The 15,852-nt window shown below is 57.1% G+C and overlaps 1 protein-coding gene across 1 annotated transcript in view; it reads right to left on the bottom strand.

The window, feature by feature from the left end:
* MN1 (MN1 proto-oncogene, transcriptional regulator) overlaps window positions 1–4,599 on the bottom strand; it is a 41,082-nt gene extending 36,483 nt beyond the window's left edge. Inside the window, exon 1 of the mRNA XM_074159474.1 lies at window positions 1,155–4,599. Coding sequence (XP_074015575.1) covers window positions 1,155–4,599 — 3,445 coding nt within the window. The remainder of the gene's footprint in view (window positions 1–1,154) is intronic.
* Window positions 4,600–15,852: the final 11,253 nt, after the last annotated feature.

Below are 15,852 nucleotides of genomic sequence, written 5' to 3'. Positions count from 1 at the left end.
TTACTAAACGCGGGGGACTGTAAAAAGTCAGTCTGCACAACCAGCGGCAATAAAAACAATTTCAAACTGCGCTAGCAGTACCAAAACATCAACTTTCCTAGAATAACGAGTTTATGTTGCTTAAATTATGCACGTGTACTTACAGCACATCAAAAAATTGCCTGCGTGCATTCATAGAGCAGATACACGCACGTGCACCTATTGTAATACTCACACACACGGTCAGGAGGCTTGGAAAATGTGGCTTTGATAAGATAAAATGGAAACCAATCAAATCTATAATCATCTTTATCTTAAACAGCTTTTGTAATAGAGGGCTCTCCATTAAAATATTTTTTTTTCCCTGGGCTTGGGGAATTATGATGCCCTCTGGACACAGGGAAGGATCAAAAATGACAACTAATGTCGAAATTAAACATCTGTCAACTAAGCAAGTTTTACACCGGCAGACCCAGAGCCTTGTTTTAAATTGCCTTCCTATTAAAGAAAAAAAAATAAGTGTTAAGAGCCTTTCCATTCGGTATCACGCTGCTGGCAGGCTCTTAGTGCAGGCGGGGAAATACCTGGAAGCGGAGAGGCAGCACCACTAACAAATTCTTGTTTTTCATGGTTTGGGAAGATCCCTGTAACAGTTTGGGGGAAATGGCTGGAAGGCTCGGCCGGCACCGGGCTCTGAGGGAGCCCCCTCCTCAGCACCCCATCCCCGGCAGGGCTCTGCGGGAGCCCCCTCCTCGGCACCCCACGCCTGCAGCCCCCCTCCGCGGTACCCCAGGCCCGGGAGCATGGCCGGGGCTCCACCGGGAGCCCCTCTGCTCAGCACCCCCGGCAGCCCTGCGCCAGCCAAGGCTGACACAGCCCTCAGCGGCTGCTCCCCAGGAGGCACGATGGGGACGGGGCTGGTGACAGAGACGGCCGTCACCTGAGGACAGCCATGCACCAGGTGCTTCATCCCTGCCACCGGCCACCCTGGCAGGGCCACCTAGCATCCCACAGCAGGAAGGTGCCCGGCACCCACCGTGGTCCCTGCCAGGAGTGGAGTAGATCTGGGAACGACGTGTGCCCAATGTCCTGGGGCTGAAGCCCCGCCACCTCCCCTTCCCCACGCAACCCACCGTCCCCACCATGGGCCACCACCCGCGTGGGACAACCGATACCTTCTTTGCTGGGGTTCGTGGGCTTGGGCTTCTCCCAGGGCGCCATGGGCTTGTCCTCCTCCTGCCCCTCCATCAGGGCCTTCTCACCAGGCAGGTACCAGGTGGAGTTGTGCTCCGCCATCAGGGAGTCCAGGTCGATGGTGCTCATGGCGCCCTTGACGCCCTCTGAGCAGCAGCTGCCCAGGTCACTGTCCCCGTTCTGCCCCGCGCACTCCCCCTTCTTGCTCTTCAGCCCCAAGGGCTGGTCTTCCGAGATGCTGAACTGCTGCCGCTGGAGCTGGATCTGCGCCTGCAGGATCTCCAGGGGGTGGATCTCGTCCTGGGCCGAGGTGCTCGTGGGGGTCCGCACCTGCTCCATGCCCGGCGTGCCAGGGTGGGCGCCCGCCGTGGTGCTGAGCCCGTAGCTGTCGGGGGTCGAGGTAGACGTACTGAGGAGGCCAAGGGCCAGGGGCTTCTGTCCATTGAGAAGTGCGTGCTCCCCGCGGGGCAGCTTGGGCGAGCCGCCCAGCAGCGGGCTGCGGGTGGGCTTGGAGGCGGCGTTGTCGGAGCTGGAGGACACCTCATCCTCATTGCCATAGCTGGTGCTGACCTCGTCGGGAAAGTCCACGTGCGGGGAGCTGCCGTCCGACTTGGTCACGCTCTGGATGCCGCTGTCCAGGGAGGACATCAGGTCAGGCTGCTCCCCCAGCAGCAGCTCGCCACCCTTGCCCCAGGAGGGCGAGGTCAGGGGCTTGTCGTGGGGGGTACCCCCGCCGCGCTCCGTGCCCGCGCTCCCCGGTGGACCCCCCGCCGCCGCCGGCACCGCCGGCTGCCCTGGGCTGACGCCAGCCCCTCCGCCCTCCGTGGCCGAGAACTTCTCGAAGAAGGTGCCGGGGCTGACGTGCCCGCTGTCCCGTTTCCGACGGCCCCGCCCCCGCCCGCCACCCGCCTTCCCCTCGCCGCCGGCCGCCGGCTCCAGCGCGTAGCCGGGCGAGAGGCTGCTCTCGGCGGGCAACAGCGGGGCAGTGCCCGCCGCCTTGCCCGCGCCACCCCCGCCCGCCGGCGGCCCCGCCGGGAAATAGTCCGGGGCGGCGGGTGGCGGCGGGTCGGGCTCGGCCTGGCTGAGCTTGCGCTTGGCCTCAGCCGGGCTCTTCTTGTTGAAGGTGACGTTGAGGTTGGGGGCGCCCAGGCTGGCGATCATGTTCTGGCAGGCGGTGGAGAGGGCGGCCAGGCAGCTCTGCCCAAAGACGTTGTCCTTGCTGGCCGGCTTGCTGAAGGAGCCCAAGGAGAGGGCGCCCAGCTTGCTGGCGGTGGGACGTGGCGGCGGCGGCGGGGGGAACTCGGGTGGGGGCGGTGGGTAGGCGCCCGGCGAGGCGCTGAGGGTGGGCGCAGCCCCGTGGGCCGCCGGTTGCCGTGCCGCGGCTGCGAAGGGGAAGCCGGGCTGGGCGGCGAAGTCGGCGGGGCCGCGGCGCTCGGCAGGGGCACTGGGCATGGCCACGCCGCCGCCCGGCGACTGCAGCTGCGAGAGGCCGCCCATGGCGGGCGCGAAGGGCGGGTGGACGCCGGGCGAGGGCAAGGCCTGCGCGGGCCCATCGCCCGCCATCCGCAGCGGCTCCTGCAGCCCCAGCCCGCCGGCGCCCGGCCGGAAGAGCACGGCGGCGCCGCCCGGCTGCAGGCCCAGCTCATGAGGGGCCGCCTCGGCCGGCAGCCCCGGAGCCGCCATGCGTCGCGGCAGCAGCTCCCCGGGCGGCGGCGGCCCCGCGAACCAGGCGCTGTCGGGGGCCATGTGCGGCGCCGGCGGGTCGAAGCCGCGGCCGCCGCTGCCGGCTTCCCGCTCGAAGGCGGGCGGGGGCAGGCCGCCGGGCGGGCCCACCTCGCCGTGGTGCCCCAGCTGCTGCAGGCTGGGCGGCCGCAGGCGCTGCTGGCTGCGGGAGGCCATCTGCTTCATCACCAGGGCCGCGTTCTGGCGCTGGGCCAGCGCCGGGTGCTCGGGGCCGCCGTGCGGCAGCGGCCCCCCGAAGGCCTCGGGCGCCGGCGGGGTGAACTCGCCCGGCAGGCCGGGGTAGGCCGTCGGGGAGAGGTGGCTCTCCATGGCGGGGCCGTGCATGCCGCTGCCCCAGGAGGCGCAGCGCTCGACGCCGGGGTTGCCGGGGAAGTCGAACCGCGGCCTTTTGGCGACGCTCACGTAGGGGGCATCGAAGTGCTGCAGTCTTTGATTTGGTGGCTGTTGCGGAGGAGGGTGCTGCATATTAAACACGGGGTCGGTGTAGGGATGCATATTCCTGTTCTCCAGTCTGTGAATAGGGTATTCAAACTGTGCATGCTGGTTCTGCATTATGGGCCCATTGTCCTGCAGGTTGGGGTTGGGAGCGTTGGCTTCTGTTTGCTGTTGCCTAGGGATGGCTGGCGGGCAGGAGTTCTGTCTGGCCAGCAAGCCCGGCGGCGGCGGCTGCTGCTGCGGCGGCTGCGGCGGCTGCTGCTGCTGCATCAGCGGGTGCCTGGCGCTGGCCCCCGGCTCCAGGCTGGCCGACATCTTCCGCGCCCCCCCGAAGCGCTCGAAGAAGACGCCGTGCTGCTGCGGCGGGTGCGCCTTGGCCACGGCCATGCCCGGTGCCCGGGGCAGGGCGGGCGCCCCCGCGAAGCCGCCGCCCGCCGGCACCTGCCGCCCGCCGCCGTAGTGCGGCAGCTGCCCCTCGGGCTCCGACGGGGAGAAGACGGGCAGCTCGAAGTGGCCGGCGGGGCCGTCGCCGGGGTAATTGTATTCCAGCGAGTCCACGCCGCCCTGCGCGGGGAGCCGCCGCTGCTCCAGGCCGTGGGGCTCGGAGGAGCCGGCCGCCGGCAGCCCGTGGAAGGAGGCGGCGCGGTTGGGGGACTGGTCGAGGGGCAGGCAGGGCGCCGGCACGGCGTGGCTGGAGGCGCCGGCGCTGTGGTGCTGGAAGTCGGGCAGGTTCCCGGGGCGCTGCTGCCCGAAGCCCTCGCCGCCCTGGCTCTCGGCCATGTGCTCGTAGCCGTCGGCGAACGCCGTCTGCCCGCCCAGCGCGCCGCTGTAGCCCAGGAGCCGGCCGCCGTGCACGCAGGAGGCGCCGGGGTCGGGCCCGAAGTTGCCGCCGAAGTGCGGGGGGTGCTGGTGGGGGGGGTGGTGGGCGCCGCCGTGGCCGCCGTGCGGCTGCTGCCCGCCGAAGAAGCCGTGCACCGGCGGCTGCATGCCGCCGCCGTGCAGCTCGGCGGGGCCGCGGCCCGGGAAGCCGTACGCGTCCCCGGCCAGGCTCATGTTCATGCCCAGGAGGGGCGGCTCGCCCAGCGCGCCCAGGGCCGGGTCCACCGCCGCCGCCGCCGGGCCGCCGCCGGGGAAGGCCGGCGCCTTGAAGTGCGCGCTCATGCTCAGTCCGGGCTGGCCGAAGCCCCGCTCCGCCTGCCCGCCGCTCCGGCTGCCGCTCTGCGGCTCGAACTGCTCCAGCCCGAACATCCTGCGCGGCGGCGGCGGCTCCTCAGAAGGGCATGGCCGCTCCGCTCCTCCGCGCCGCTCCGCCGTCCCCGCTCCCCGCCGCTCCGGCCGCCCCGCTCACATCCTGCCGCGCCGCCGGCACCGGCCGCCCGCCCGCGCTCACCCCGGCGGCTCCCCGCCCGCTGCCGCCCGCCGCCGGCCGCGCTGCGCTGCCCGAGAGCCGACGGGGCGGCGCGCCGCCGCTCATAGGCTCCGGCGCCCGGGAGCTGAGCGCCGCATCGCCGGCCCGCCGTGCGCTGCCCGCCGTTCGCAGGGCTCCGGCGGCGGCGGCGGCGGCGGCGGCGGGGCCGGTGCGGGCGGCGGGGCCGGCGCTGCGTGCGGGCGCTGGGAGGGCTGCGCCGCGCTCCCCTGCGCGCTCCCTCGCTCTCACCCGGCGCTGGCGGAGCAGCAACAAGTTTTGCATTTCAGCGATGAATTTCAGCCATCGGGGCTGCGCCAATGAGCGCCGCGCCGCCCGGGGCGGGGCTCGCCGTTAAGGTGGCTCCGCCGCGCCGCCCGGCCCCGCGCCCCGCCCGCCCCGCTCCGCTCCCCGCGCACCGGACCGTCGCCCGCCGCTCCCCGCAACCGGCGGGCACCGCTGCTCCCGGAGCCGCGCCGAGCCCTGCGGGCACCGGGGCCGGAACCGACCGGCGGGACCCGGCGCGGCCGGTCCCGCGCTCCCTTCCCGGGCGAAACCCGCTCGACGGCGGCGGGGCGGGAGAAGGAGCGGCTCGGCGGCCCCGCCGTCCCGGGCCGCGCGGGCGAACCCCGAGCCGGTCCCCCGAACGGCGCTCCCCGTCGGGGCCGCCCGGTCCGGCAGCCGGAGCCGCGCAAGGGAAGCGGGGGGCGGGGGGGGCAGCGCCCCGCTTGCAGCCAGGCGTTATAGCCGGAGCGGGGATGTCAGAGCCCGGCCCCTCCGGAGGGAAAACCATCCATCAGGTCCATGGCGCGGGGGGAGTAGGGGGGGATTAAGAGCAGCCGGCAGGATAAGGTACTTCGGGTGTCCACGGCTCCTACGTGTCGATAGTTTTAAAAAAAAAATAAAAATAAAAATTACTCCCACCAAAAAAGAAAAAAAAAAGAAAGGGATCTATAAATAAGCGGCCGAGAAGTATTTGTATATGGCAGGAGAGTTTTAAAGGGATTTTTTTCTGCAGGATCAGGATGCTGCGCCGTGATTAAATATTGATTTTGTGTAATTAGTTTTCATGTGAACTATCCTCCTTGCTGATGGCTTGGAGATTTCAGAACTAGAGAAGAAATGGAATTGGACATGGAAATTATTACTTAGCAAAGTGACAAGGTGGGGGGGCGCAGAGCCCGGGGTGCGGGGCTGGCACCGGGGCAGAACACGAAGTAAACGCGGCCCGACGGCGGCACAAAGAAATGAAGGGAAAGGCTCGCTCCTTCCCTGCGGGAACGGCGGCCACGGCGGGGGGAGAGAAGGAAGGAAGGAAGGAAGGAAGGAAGCAGGAAAGGAGGGAGGGAGCCGCCGGTCCCTGCGCCCGTGTCCCGGCAGAACGGCAGCGCCCCGGACCGACGGCTGCCCGCCCGTAGGGACGGCCCCGGTGCTCCCCGCCGAGGCTGCGGGGCAGGGACGGCTCCCGGGGCTCCCCCGCCGCCGCGCTCCCTCTGCGCCTGCGTGCGCGCCGTCGGAGCCGGCTCTTCCGAACGGGCACAGCGCCCCCTGGCGCCCGCCGCGGCCGGGCCGCCCCGACGGCGGGCAGCCGGGCCCGGTGGGGCGGGCAGAGGGCCGCGTCCAGCCCCCGCCGCGGAAGGACGGGGCCGGGTGCCCGGGGGAGGCGCCGGGAGCGGCTGCCCGGTACCGTGCCGGGGCCCGCCCGGCGCCGCGACTCCCCTCCGCGGGGACCCTCCCCGGCCCCGGGGGGACACCCCAGCGCCCCGCCGAGCTCCCTTGGCCGGGGGCGGCTCTGGGGGAGCCCGGGCAGGAGGTCCCCGAGCCAGGCCTGGGGACAGTGCCACCAGGGTGCCCTCCCGCTCCTCCTGCTGCCCGGGTGCGAACACCTTTACCTCGGGGCTGCACGCATCAGGAGAGGACGGTGATTAACATCATTAACATAATTAACACCACCCATCAGCTGGGTCCCGCTCACCCCCGAGCACCAGCCTCTCGCAGCTCCCCCAGAACCGCTCTTTCCACACTCAACCAACTTCTGTTGACTTTCATTTCTGGCCAAAATGGCACCCGATTTAAAACTGGGTTATTTAAAAAATAAAATAAAATAAAAAGGAAAAAAGCTGGATGAATTTGAAGGGTGCCAATCAAAAGGGTAAGCGCAACAGAACGAGTAAGAGCATTGTAAACCAGAACAATATTGGCGTTTAATGCCCACCCTGCCAGCAGGGGATCACACGACAGGGCTGAGGCTCTGGCTGGTGACTCTTTACCGTGGGCAAGGAACGTGACCAGCCCTCGCTGGGACAGATTGCCCAGCGAAGCACCCACCTGGGACAAGCGCCACCGCCTCTGTCTCAGCTGGAATCCATGTTTTGGTGGTGCGTCCACTCTAGGGTGGCCTAAAAAGATACCTTCTGTTTAAGATACCACATGCCAGTTGGACAATCTGTCTGTCAGGCGTATTATTGGAGGTCATTAGTTGCTGTTGCAATCAGGTGGGTTTCATTTGGAATCGCCCCTTTTTGTCACAGCTCCATTGTCACGTTTATGTACAGGCACTTCTCTGGGGAAATGGTCTCTTCTCTCTGCACGGTGAAAGTTGTCCCACAAGTGGTGTGGGAGGAGGTGAGATTTCTGCTGAGAAGAATTATTTTTGCTGATGTAAAAGGACCTTGGGCCTCCCTGAAATTGCAGCTGTTTTCTAAAGCGGGGAATCGTGCCTTTCACGGGTACATCCTCTAACGCTGGCTTCCATGGAAGAGACCAAATGCTTCAGAAAAGAGAGTTTTACTGATTTAGATGATTTACCTTGCATTTCCTGGAATATTCAGGATCCATTTGTTCCTCAATCGGAGCAAGCACTGTCTCTCTGGAGGAGCAGAATGGTGCTGTGAAGGAGAATACAATTAGAGGGATGGAGACTTTCTTGGTCCACGGACTGACCATCTCAAACACATGTGGGCAAGTGTTCATCCTCCTCTCTCCTCCTTTCTGGTGGAGCCAGAAAGGGCTTCTGCCATGGCCAGTGGTGAGACATGCCGCTGTATTCCCTGGAGGGGTTCAAGGCCAGGTTGGACGGGGCTTGGAGTAACCTGGTCTGGTGGGAGGTGTCCCTGCCCAGGGCAGGGGGTGGCACTGGATGATTTTCAAGGTCCCTTCCAACCCGAACCATCCTGTGATCCTATGATGCTGCAAGCAGTGGCTAGCCCTAGCCACTTCTGGCTGGTCCTTCCCTGGACTGCTTCTCCAGAGGGCTTTCCTGCTCCTCCGCTGCTGGCCTAGACATAACTACCTGCCAGGAGCAAGTTTTAGGACTCAATATTTCAGCACGGTAACTCGCCGGCAGCGCTGCCCGGCTGGGGCTCGGGAGCAGTATATAACTGCCCGATGACAAATATGGAAATAATATCAGCCTAAATATTTTGACAGCGAAACCAGTGAGCTGATGGGAGCGGGAAGGTGCTGTACCAGCTGCAGCGTTCTACAGCCGCGTGGTGTAAACCTCCGCTGTTAAACGTCGGGAGACGCCTCAACCCTGGTTTCTGACACGGAACGTGCTCCGGGCTGAACCCACCAACACCCGTGGGCCCTCCCGGCTCTCGGTGTGGTGCCGGGGAGCGCTGGAGATGGGGTGTCCCTGGGCCGGGACTTGGGTCGCAAAGGGTCCCAGTGGCCCTGCCAAGTGGAAGGAAGCCTCTCTCAAATTGTATCGAGTAGTGAAAAGTCTCTTTTACGAACATATTTTTACTTTCAATCTCTGGGTTTTGGTCATCTTGGGGGAAGCAGGGAAAGGCATTATTTAAATAGTTGTAGCTGCAGGGGATTATTTTCTAAATTAACAATAGTAATTGCTCCTGCCAAATCCAAAGTCGAGGGGATTCATTTGTTTCGACTCTCAAGACAATAGCACAATTTTGGGTTTCGTATTGCAAGCTCTCAAAACCAAATGGTGGGGTGGATGGTTTTTTTTAAAAAAAAAAATAAAAAAAAAATCAAACACCATCAATTCATCAGACTTGAATTCAGCCCTTTCCCCTCTGCCAGTTCAACTTGCACTGAGAAAAGTTGCTGCTCAGCAAAAAAAAAAAAAAAAAATTCCTTTTTAACAAAATGAATGCATCATACATAAAACATCACGAACCATACAATTAGTAAGCAAATGTAAGAGTTCAGCTCAGTTCATAATTATTCAGCAAACCTATTCAGAAAGATTTTTTTTTTTTTTTCTTTTTTTCCTCCCTGCAGCAATCAACTGTGTGGGCTCATTACCACTGAGAATCTAATGAAGAAACCACCACATAAACTGTACAAAACAAGCCCATATGCTAGAAAAACTCCAGCCCCACTAGCCCTTAGCGAGAAGCCTTTCAACCCTTCCACCCAGCAAAACCACATCGTACTTTTCCATGGCGTTTATACCCCCCCCAGCTCTACAAAGATGCCATTTCATTAATACGTCAGGCTTCAGGTAGATAAATTTTAGCTACTAAATAAGCTCTGCAGCCTTTGCTAGCCCCGCCGTCTGGAACAATGCAAAGAAGCATTTGGTTGCCGCTCCACGTCGTGTACCAGCCAAAGCCATGGGTCCTGTCCTTAGAGCGCCGGCTCCCAACGGTTACTTTGCACAAAAAAAAAAAAAAAAAAAAGCTGATCGGTGTTTCTTGGCAGCAATTTCTGCTCCTAGCAGGGATATTCGGCAAAAGGAATGTGAATATTTTTGAAGGACAGGTCTCCAAAGCCTGTTGGCTGACACTGTCGGGAAGGTTTTTAACTTTTCTGCCTTTCCCCCAACTAGGAAACCATTGTGTCTCCTCCCGCTCAAAACTATAGCGAACATATATATATATATATTCCCTTCCCACTCGGAAGGGAAATATGTAAAATCCTTAGACAAGCTCAACAGTGCGGTGACTGCGGAGCAGGATCACGAGGGAAGGAATTCCTCCAGGGGAGACGCTGTTTACTGGTGTGCACCTGCTTTAGTTCCCAAGAACGGTAGGGAGTTTTGGGTACACAAAGGCTCTTTTCTGGCTCCCTGGACCCCACAGCAGCCAGACCAGCTGCGGGCGAAGGGCTGTGTCACACGGGGGTCTGGTGGTCTCCCGAGGAGTTTGCTCCGGGGATGGTCACACCACTGAAAGGCAGCGTGTGAAGATGTCCTGGGATCCCACCTCTTCTGTCCCCTCTTGTCCTGCCCTACCTGAACCTCTGGAGGTGACTACTTTTGTCACTGAGACTAACGACAATTTCACCCCTACAACCCGATCTGCATTCAGTTTCTGGAAAGTTCAACTTCCCCATGTAAATATTTCAGGCTTAGTTTTGCCAACAATGTTGTTTTCCGGAAAGCTTGAACCAAATTCCTTCAGACACTTGACTGCTTCCCATTTAAAAAAAAAATGCATAACTGAATAATAAGAGTGAGGGGAGTAAAACTCTTCCAGTCATTTCCAGATGAGATCGGCAGCGATTTCAGAACTCGGCGTCTCTCAAGGATTTTCCCATTTGTTTCTTCTGCCAGGTCAGTGGGTTGGTCGGTGGGTTGGTCGGTCGAGCTTCTCTACGTTCTCTGCAACCTTAAGCTGTGTATTTTTCCTCTTTGGTTTTTCAGGTACCTCGGTGTGGATCACGATATTTTCACAATACTGGTATGTTTTTCCATTGCTGCAGACAACTTTTGGGCATCAATTAAGTATGTATTGGGTCCCATTTATGTCAGTTGGGTGAAAACCTTTACAGCACATGGGACACTTAGGTGTACACGTTCAACACATTTACATTTTTCTAATTTAGATCACTAAAAAAGCAGGAGAGTGCTAAAATAATACAACATTGAGATTGTATGGTTAGTCTTAGAAATGCTAAAGCCAATTTTCCAGTCTATTATAATTGTACTAAAGGACACCTCGTGGGCTTTTTGCTTTTTTTCATTCAAATTCCCATCTCCAAAACACACATCGTAGGGTTACACGTTTGATTGGAGAGGGGGAAAGAAAAAATAAATTAGCTCATACTAACAGCACAAAAGAAGTAGTTTGGCTGCAGGAACTGTAAAAGTTTTACATTTCCTAAAATAACTCAGAGAAACATAAATAAAAAATAGCCCCTCTCTATGCGGATAATCAGTATTTAACCCTCCTCGGGATTTTATGTCGGAGTTTGTGAGATTGACTTTGTTCTGTTGTTTTCTTAAACTTGAACCAGGTGGGAATTGATGTGAGGTCGGTGGAGCAGGAAGGAGCATCTCTGAGCATCTGGAAAGCCGGGCTCGCTATGGGTGATGCCAGCAAACCACTGGAGTTAATTCATTTTTCATCATCTTATAAATTGAACTACTGTGAAAGGAGAGAACCAGAGGCTATTTTGTAAAGTCCTGATGACTTAATTTTCCCTAATTTTCTTCACAAGAGCGTTCACCTTAGTGCTTCCCTCTTACAGCCTGAAATCCCGGGACATTTTCCGCCCTGCCTTCACAAGCCCTTCCCTTCCGCCTCTCGCAGGACAGTGTCCTTCTGCCCAGGGGGAGCGGGATGAGCAGGGGGAGCTGCTGGATGCGGTTTTAGATGTCACCGTTTCGCAGGAACTCACCCATCGTGGACCAGACTGGTCTCTCCTGGAGAACCTCCCATGGGACCACGCGCCTCAGCACTTTTCACTCTCCTCCTGCGCCCGGTGAACGCTGCCAGCCTGTTCCCAGCGCCAGCACTCGGGAGCTTTGGTAACGCTCTTGCTCCTGGCGCTCCGGCAATCCCAACCCCCTGGTCTCGGCTGCAGAGGAAGCTGCACGTCCCTGTGGGCGAGAGGAACGCTTGAGAATGCGGTGCCCAGAATTGAAAGCCACTCAGCAAATAAAGATACTCCTGTATTTATTATTTATCACATTACCTTGCAAGATTTTACAGAATAACTCACGTTTCTGAGCCACTGGCGAACCTCGGCTCCTGGTCCTGATTTGTCCAGTTTAAAAATAAGAAGTGCCTCTTCCCACAAGAACCGAAGAGCCGTCGGAGCAGCAGCGGGTGCTCGGTCCGGCAGCAGGACGTGGTGGCACCGGGACCCCCGCAGCCACCCCCATCAGGCTGGGCAGGGCTGGGAGCTCAGCAGAGGGGGGCTGGGGCTGTGGGGAGCTGCCCGTACACCCCCCGGGCCCAGGGGGCCTGGGTCTTCACACGGGGCTGGATTCCACCCACTCCACACAGGGCATTATCCGCCGTATCACCAGGAATCGCTCGGGTGCACCAGAGACTGGTGCCCACGGCCCTGGCTACCCCAGCGCAGCGCCGGCCACCATCTCCCCTGCAAACCCCCGCACACACACACACACCCCCCCTCGGGCACAAAGGGTTAAAATAAATCTCCTGCCATCCATAACCATGGCTTCTCCCGCATCACATGGCCCCTCAGCATCTCCCCACAAAAGGCCTGATTTAATCCCGGCTGCAGACGACTCACATTGTACAGGCGGACTCGGGGCGATGTCAGGCGATCGGGTTTCCCACTAATACCCCCGGCACAGCCCCAGCACAGGGCAGGAACAAAGGCTGCTTTGTTACTTGGGGGGGGGAACAATCCCCTGAAGATCTTAGCAGTGCAGTAGGGTTCAAACTGTTAAATGATTCAGATATTACTTAATGAATACGTTCGAAATGAGGTCTCACAACCCAGAACGCTTTTTAGATCATCATTTACCAAAGAGCCCGCCTCTTCGTTTATTTCTTTATGAAGTCGTTGCTTTCAGGTTTTAATTATGGCTGTTTTGCTTCCAGGCTTTTTCAGGGGCTTCACTTGTTGGTGTCGCTTGGTTCTTTCTCTGACACGGTTTTAGCTGGGGGCTGCTGGAGCTTTCAGAAGTCCTTATAATCACCTCGCCTTAATTTACCTTGGACTGCATTTCTGTGGCCCTAAGAAACAAGGGAGACAGAGAAGCCCAGTGCAAAAGGAGCAACAGCATGAGGTACTTCTAGAGGGTGCTAAAAACAAGCTTTGAAAATTGGGAGATTTGTTAAATTAGTGTATCGAGATTTTAACTGGGATTGGAGAAGCGCTGCAAACTTCAAATTCAACGAATACCTTGAATTTCTTGTTCAAGTCTTGAGTATGCTGTCCTAAGCCATATAATCTTAGAGAGAAAAATTAAAGAAACACGGTAGATGGGGGTTCTAGAAAGAAACACGTCTCCGACCTGAGGACATAAAGTTTTAAAATTAAACTAGAGTTTACTGGGCTTATAGCAATGAGAAACCCACGGCTGCTCTGAAGCGCGGGAGGCAGATTTCTGACCGGGGGGAGGACACCAGCGCGTCCAGGACTGTGCGGCCGCGCGCTGAGATTGGCGTCTCGAAAAAAACCCACAGCATATCTAGGAAAAACGGGGAGGGGGGAAAGAGCGACAAAGCAGAATAAGTGCAAGAACAAGCAGAAGAACGAGTACCAGAAAATAATGCATCAAGAGCAGAACTGCTTCCAGGTTCTGTCAGCAGAGTGCATCGCAAAGCAAGATGTGAAATAACCTACCCTTGCACCAGCAAATCCCTCTTGTCCCCGTTGCCCGGGGGGGTTGTGCACATTAAAGTGGCCATTTCGGGTGCATCTCTGTGGAGGAAAGGGGAGGAACATCGTAACCGTAACCCAGGATTCAATCAGAGGCAGCGGCGGTGACACAGGACCCTGCCCAAACCTCAACTATGGGAATTTCACTCAAGTCAAACTAAGGGTCTGCCTTGTCCTCGTGTAGGCAACGCCTCAGGTGGGAGCGACTGAAAATACGCCTCCGAAAGCTGGGTTTGACATATTGTCCTTTTAAATTAATCCAAGTGCCAGAACTCTGGTCTTGGTACAGTTTGCACACAGAATTCTGCCTACAGCGGGTACGAGGAAGGCGAGGAGGGTCTCGAGAGTGGATAAATGCCCTGGTGACGGGCACCGCAGTCACTGTCCCCTGGATAATCTCCATTCCATTTCCCACCCTCCTCACAGCTCAGAGACACCCTCTTCTCCTCCTGGGAAGAGACGCTTTCCTTACTTCAGAAACCTTCTTTAAAATGGCTAATTTCCAGCCCAAGTGTGAATAAGGCTGAGTCAAACCTTGCAGGGCCGCGCTACGCTCTTGCCAATTAGTTGCTGTTGATTAAAATTCATTTTCCCTATAAATTCAAGCAAGTAGAAAGCCTTTCATAAAGAGAGTTACAAAACTACAAAGAAAATATTTTTCTGATGTCTCTATTGAGACATAATTCAATAGAGAAGAGCTTTGAACTGCACCCACTGAATGAGAAATCACAGTCACAGCCCCGAGTTTCAGACTTTTGCCATAAAAACCACGGCACTGTCCCAGGCGCGGGCATTCCCTAAAGGAAACCCATGGGAAGATTAATTAACGATAGAGGCATAAGTAGTGGATTTGCATGGTACCCACATGCTCTCAGTTTTACAGTAGCGATCCGTAAGCCCTGCCTGGGGCCAGGGAGTGGAGCTGCAGGGGGGTCCCTGGGCAGGGGGTGGGAAACGGGCCGAGAGGGAGAGGAGCATCTCCGAGAGCCTTCATCCGCCCAGCAGCACTGAGCTTAAGCCACCTTTGCAGAAACCCATTCATTTTCTCCAGCAAACCTAATTTTTGAAAAAATCTTAAAAAAAAAAAAAAATTCATTTCTTTCTCAGGTTAGTATAACAGCGCTGAGAGCAGCCACCGATTTTTTTTTTTTTGCAGTGGTCAATGAAAGGGTAGCAACCACTGCCACTGGGGGGGGGGGGGGGGTATTGAAAAAAAAATTGTTAAAATAAAAAATGTGAAAATGGAAAAAGTTTCTCAAATAATTCTAGTACAGTTCCGAAGAGACAAGACCCTTGGGAAAAATGTTACGGCTACAAAATGTGAGCGTATAGAAAATGACAGATTTCTACGCCGGAAGAAACAAAGATATGCCATGAAACTACCCATTGCCTCTCCATACGTCACGTCAGCCCAACCACCAAAATCCATACGTTCTCCCCCCACCCTCCACATGAGTGACCCACGGCGACGTGGGGCATCTTGGTGGACATCCCGGTACCTGCTGGGAGGCTCAGAGGCAGAGCCGGGCTCTTCCCAGGCTCTTCCTGGCTGGAAAGGGGATGGTCCTTCACTCGGGGGACTCTCTTCGAGCAGAGGTGACCCCAGGACGTCGGGGCTGGGGTAGAAACGCTGTAAAAAGGAGCGGGACGGCTCGAACTTTCGCAATACATCATCATTTGCTAAAGCTAATGTTAACTTTGGGAGACACCACTATCTGCAAATTAATGGAAAGTAAAAATAAGTGTCTGCTTTAGCTAATTGCCCAACACAAATACTGCATAATAGAGGAAAAGGCGCTAGAGATAAGGCTTTATTGGAATTTGGAGACTGCGCAACAAACAAACAGTTATTTTTCCTCATTGAGCAGAAGCCACAGAATTACAGCCCGTATTTCATCGTGTCAGCCCTGACTATTTGGAAACGCTGGAGTCTGTCCCCATGAGATACTTGTTCCTAAAACCTACGTCTGAAAGGGGTTTTAAATGTTTTCGAGCAATTAGAAATGTATTATGTGCAGGGAGCTACTATTTCCTGGTTACAGTTTAAATGCTCTCGAGATAAGAAGATGCTCTAATTGACTGAATACTATTTATATTTCTTTCCATTGTGCTAAAAGTTGGCGGTGCAGCCTCAAAATTGGAAGAGCCTGACTTCTGCATGCTCTGACTTCTGCTGCAAACCCACGCCCAGAGGGAAAGTTACAGCAAAAAACTGATGTCAGCTGCTGTTTGTACATCTACCAGCCCAAAACACAGGGAGGCGGGTCAGAAAAATGGTGAGTAACTTCACTGAGTGGTACAGAAATATATATATATATACACACACCCGTATTTTCATAATTCTCCATCAACAAATACATTTAACCCGATTTCATCAGTTTCTTCTAAAAAAAAAAAAAAAAAAAAAAAACACCAACAAAAGCACGTTTACTCTTTCAGGAAAGAATGTTAATGGAAATTCAGAAAAAAAAATAGATAATACTTGTTTATTTGTACGAAATACAGTGTGAGACACTCAAAAGTATCTGTCACATATGACGGTTTCA

This window comes from Numenius arquata, chromosome 16 (assembly GCF_964106895.1).
Source record: "Numenius arquata chromosome 16, bNumArq3.hap1.1, whole genome shotgun sequence".
Classification (NCBI taxonomy): Eukaryota; Metazoa; Chordata; class Aves; order Charadriiformes; family Scolopacidae; genus Numenius; species Numenius arquata.
This window is presented reverse-complemented; position numbering and strand designations above follow the sequence as displayed.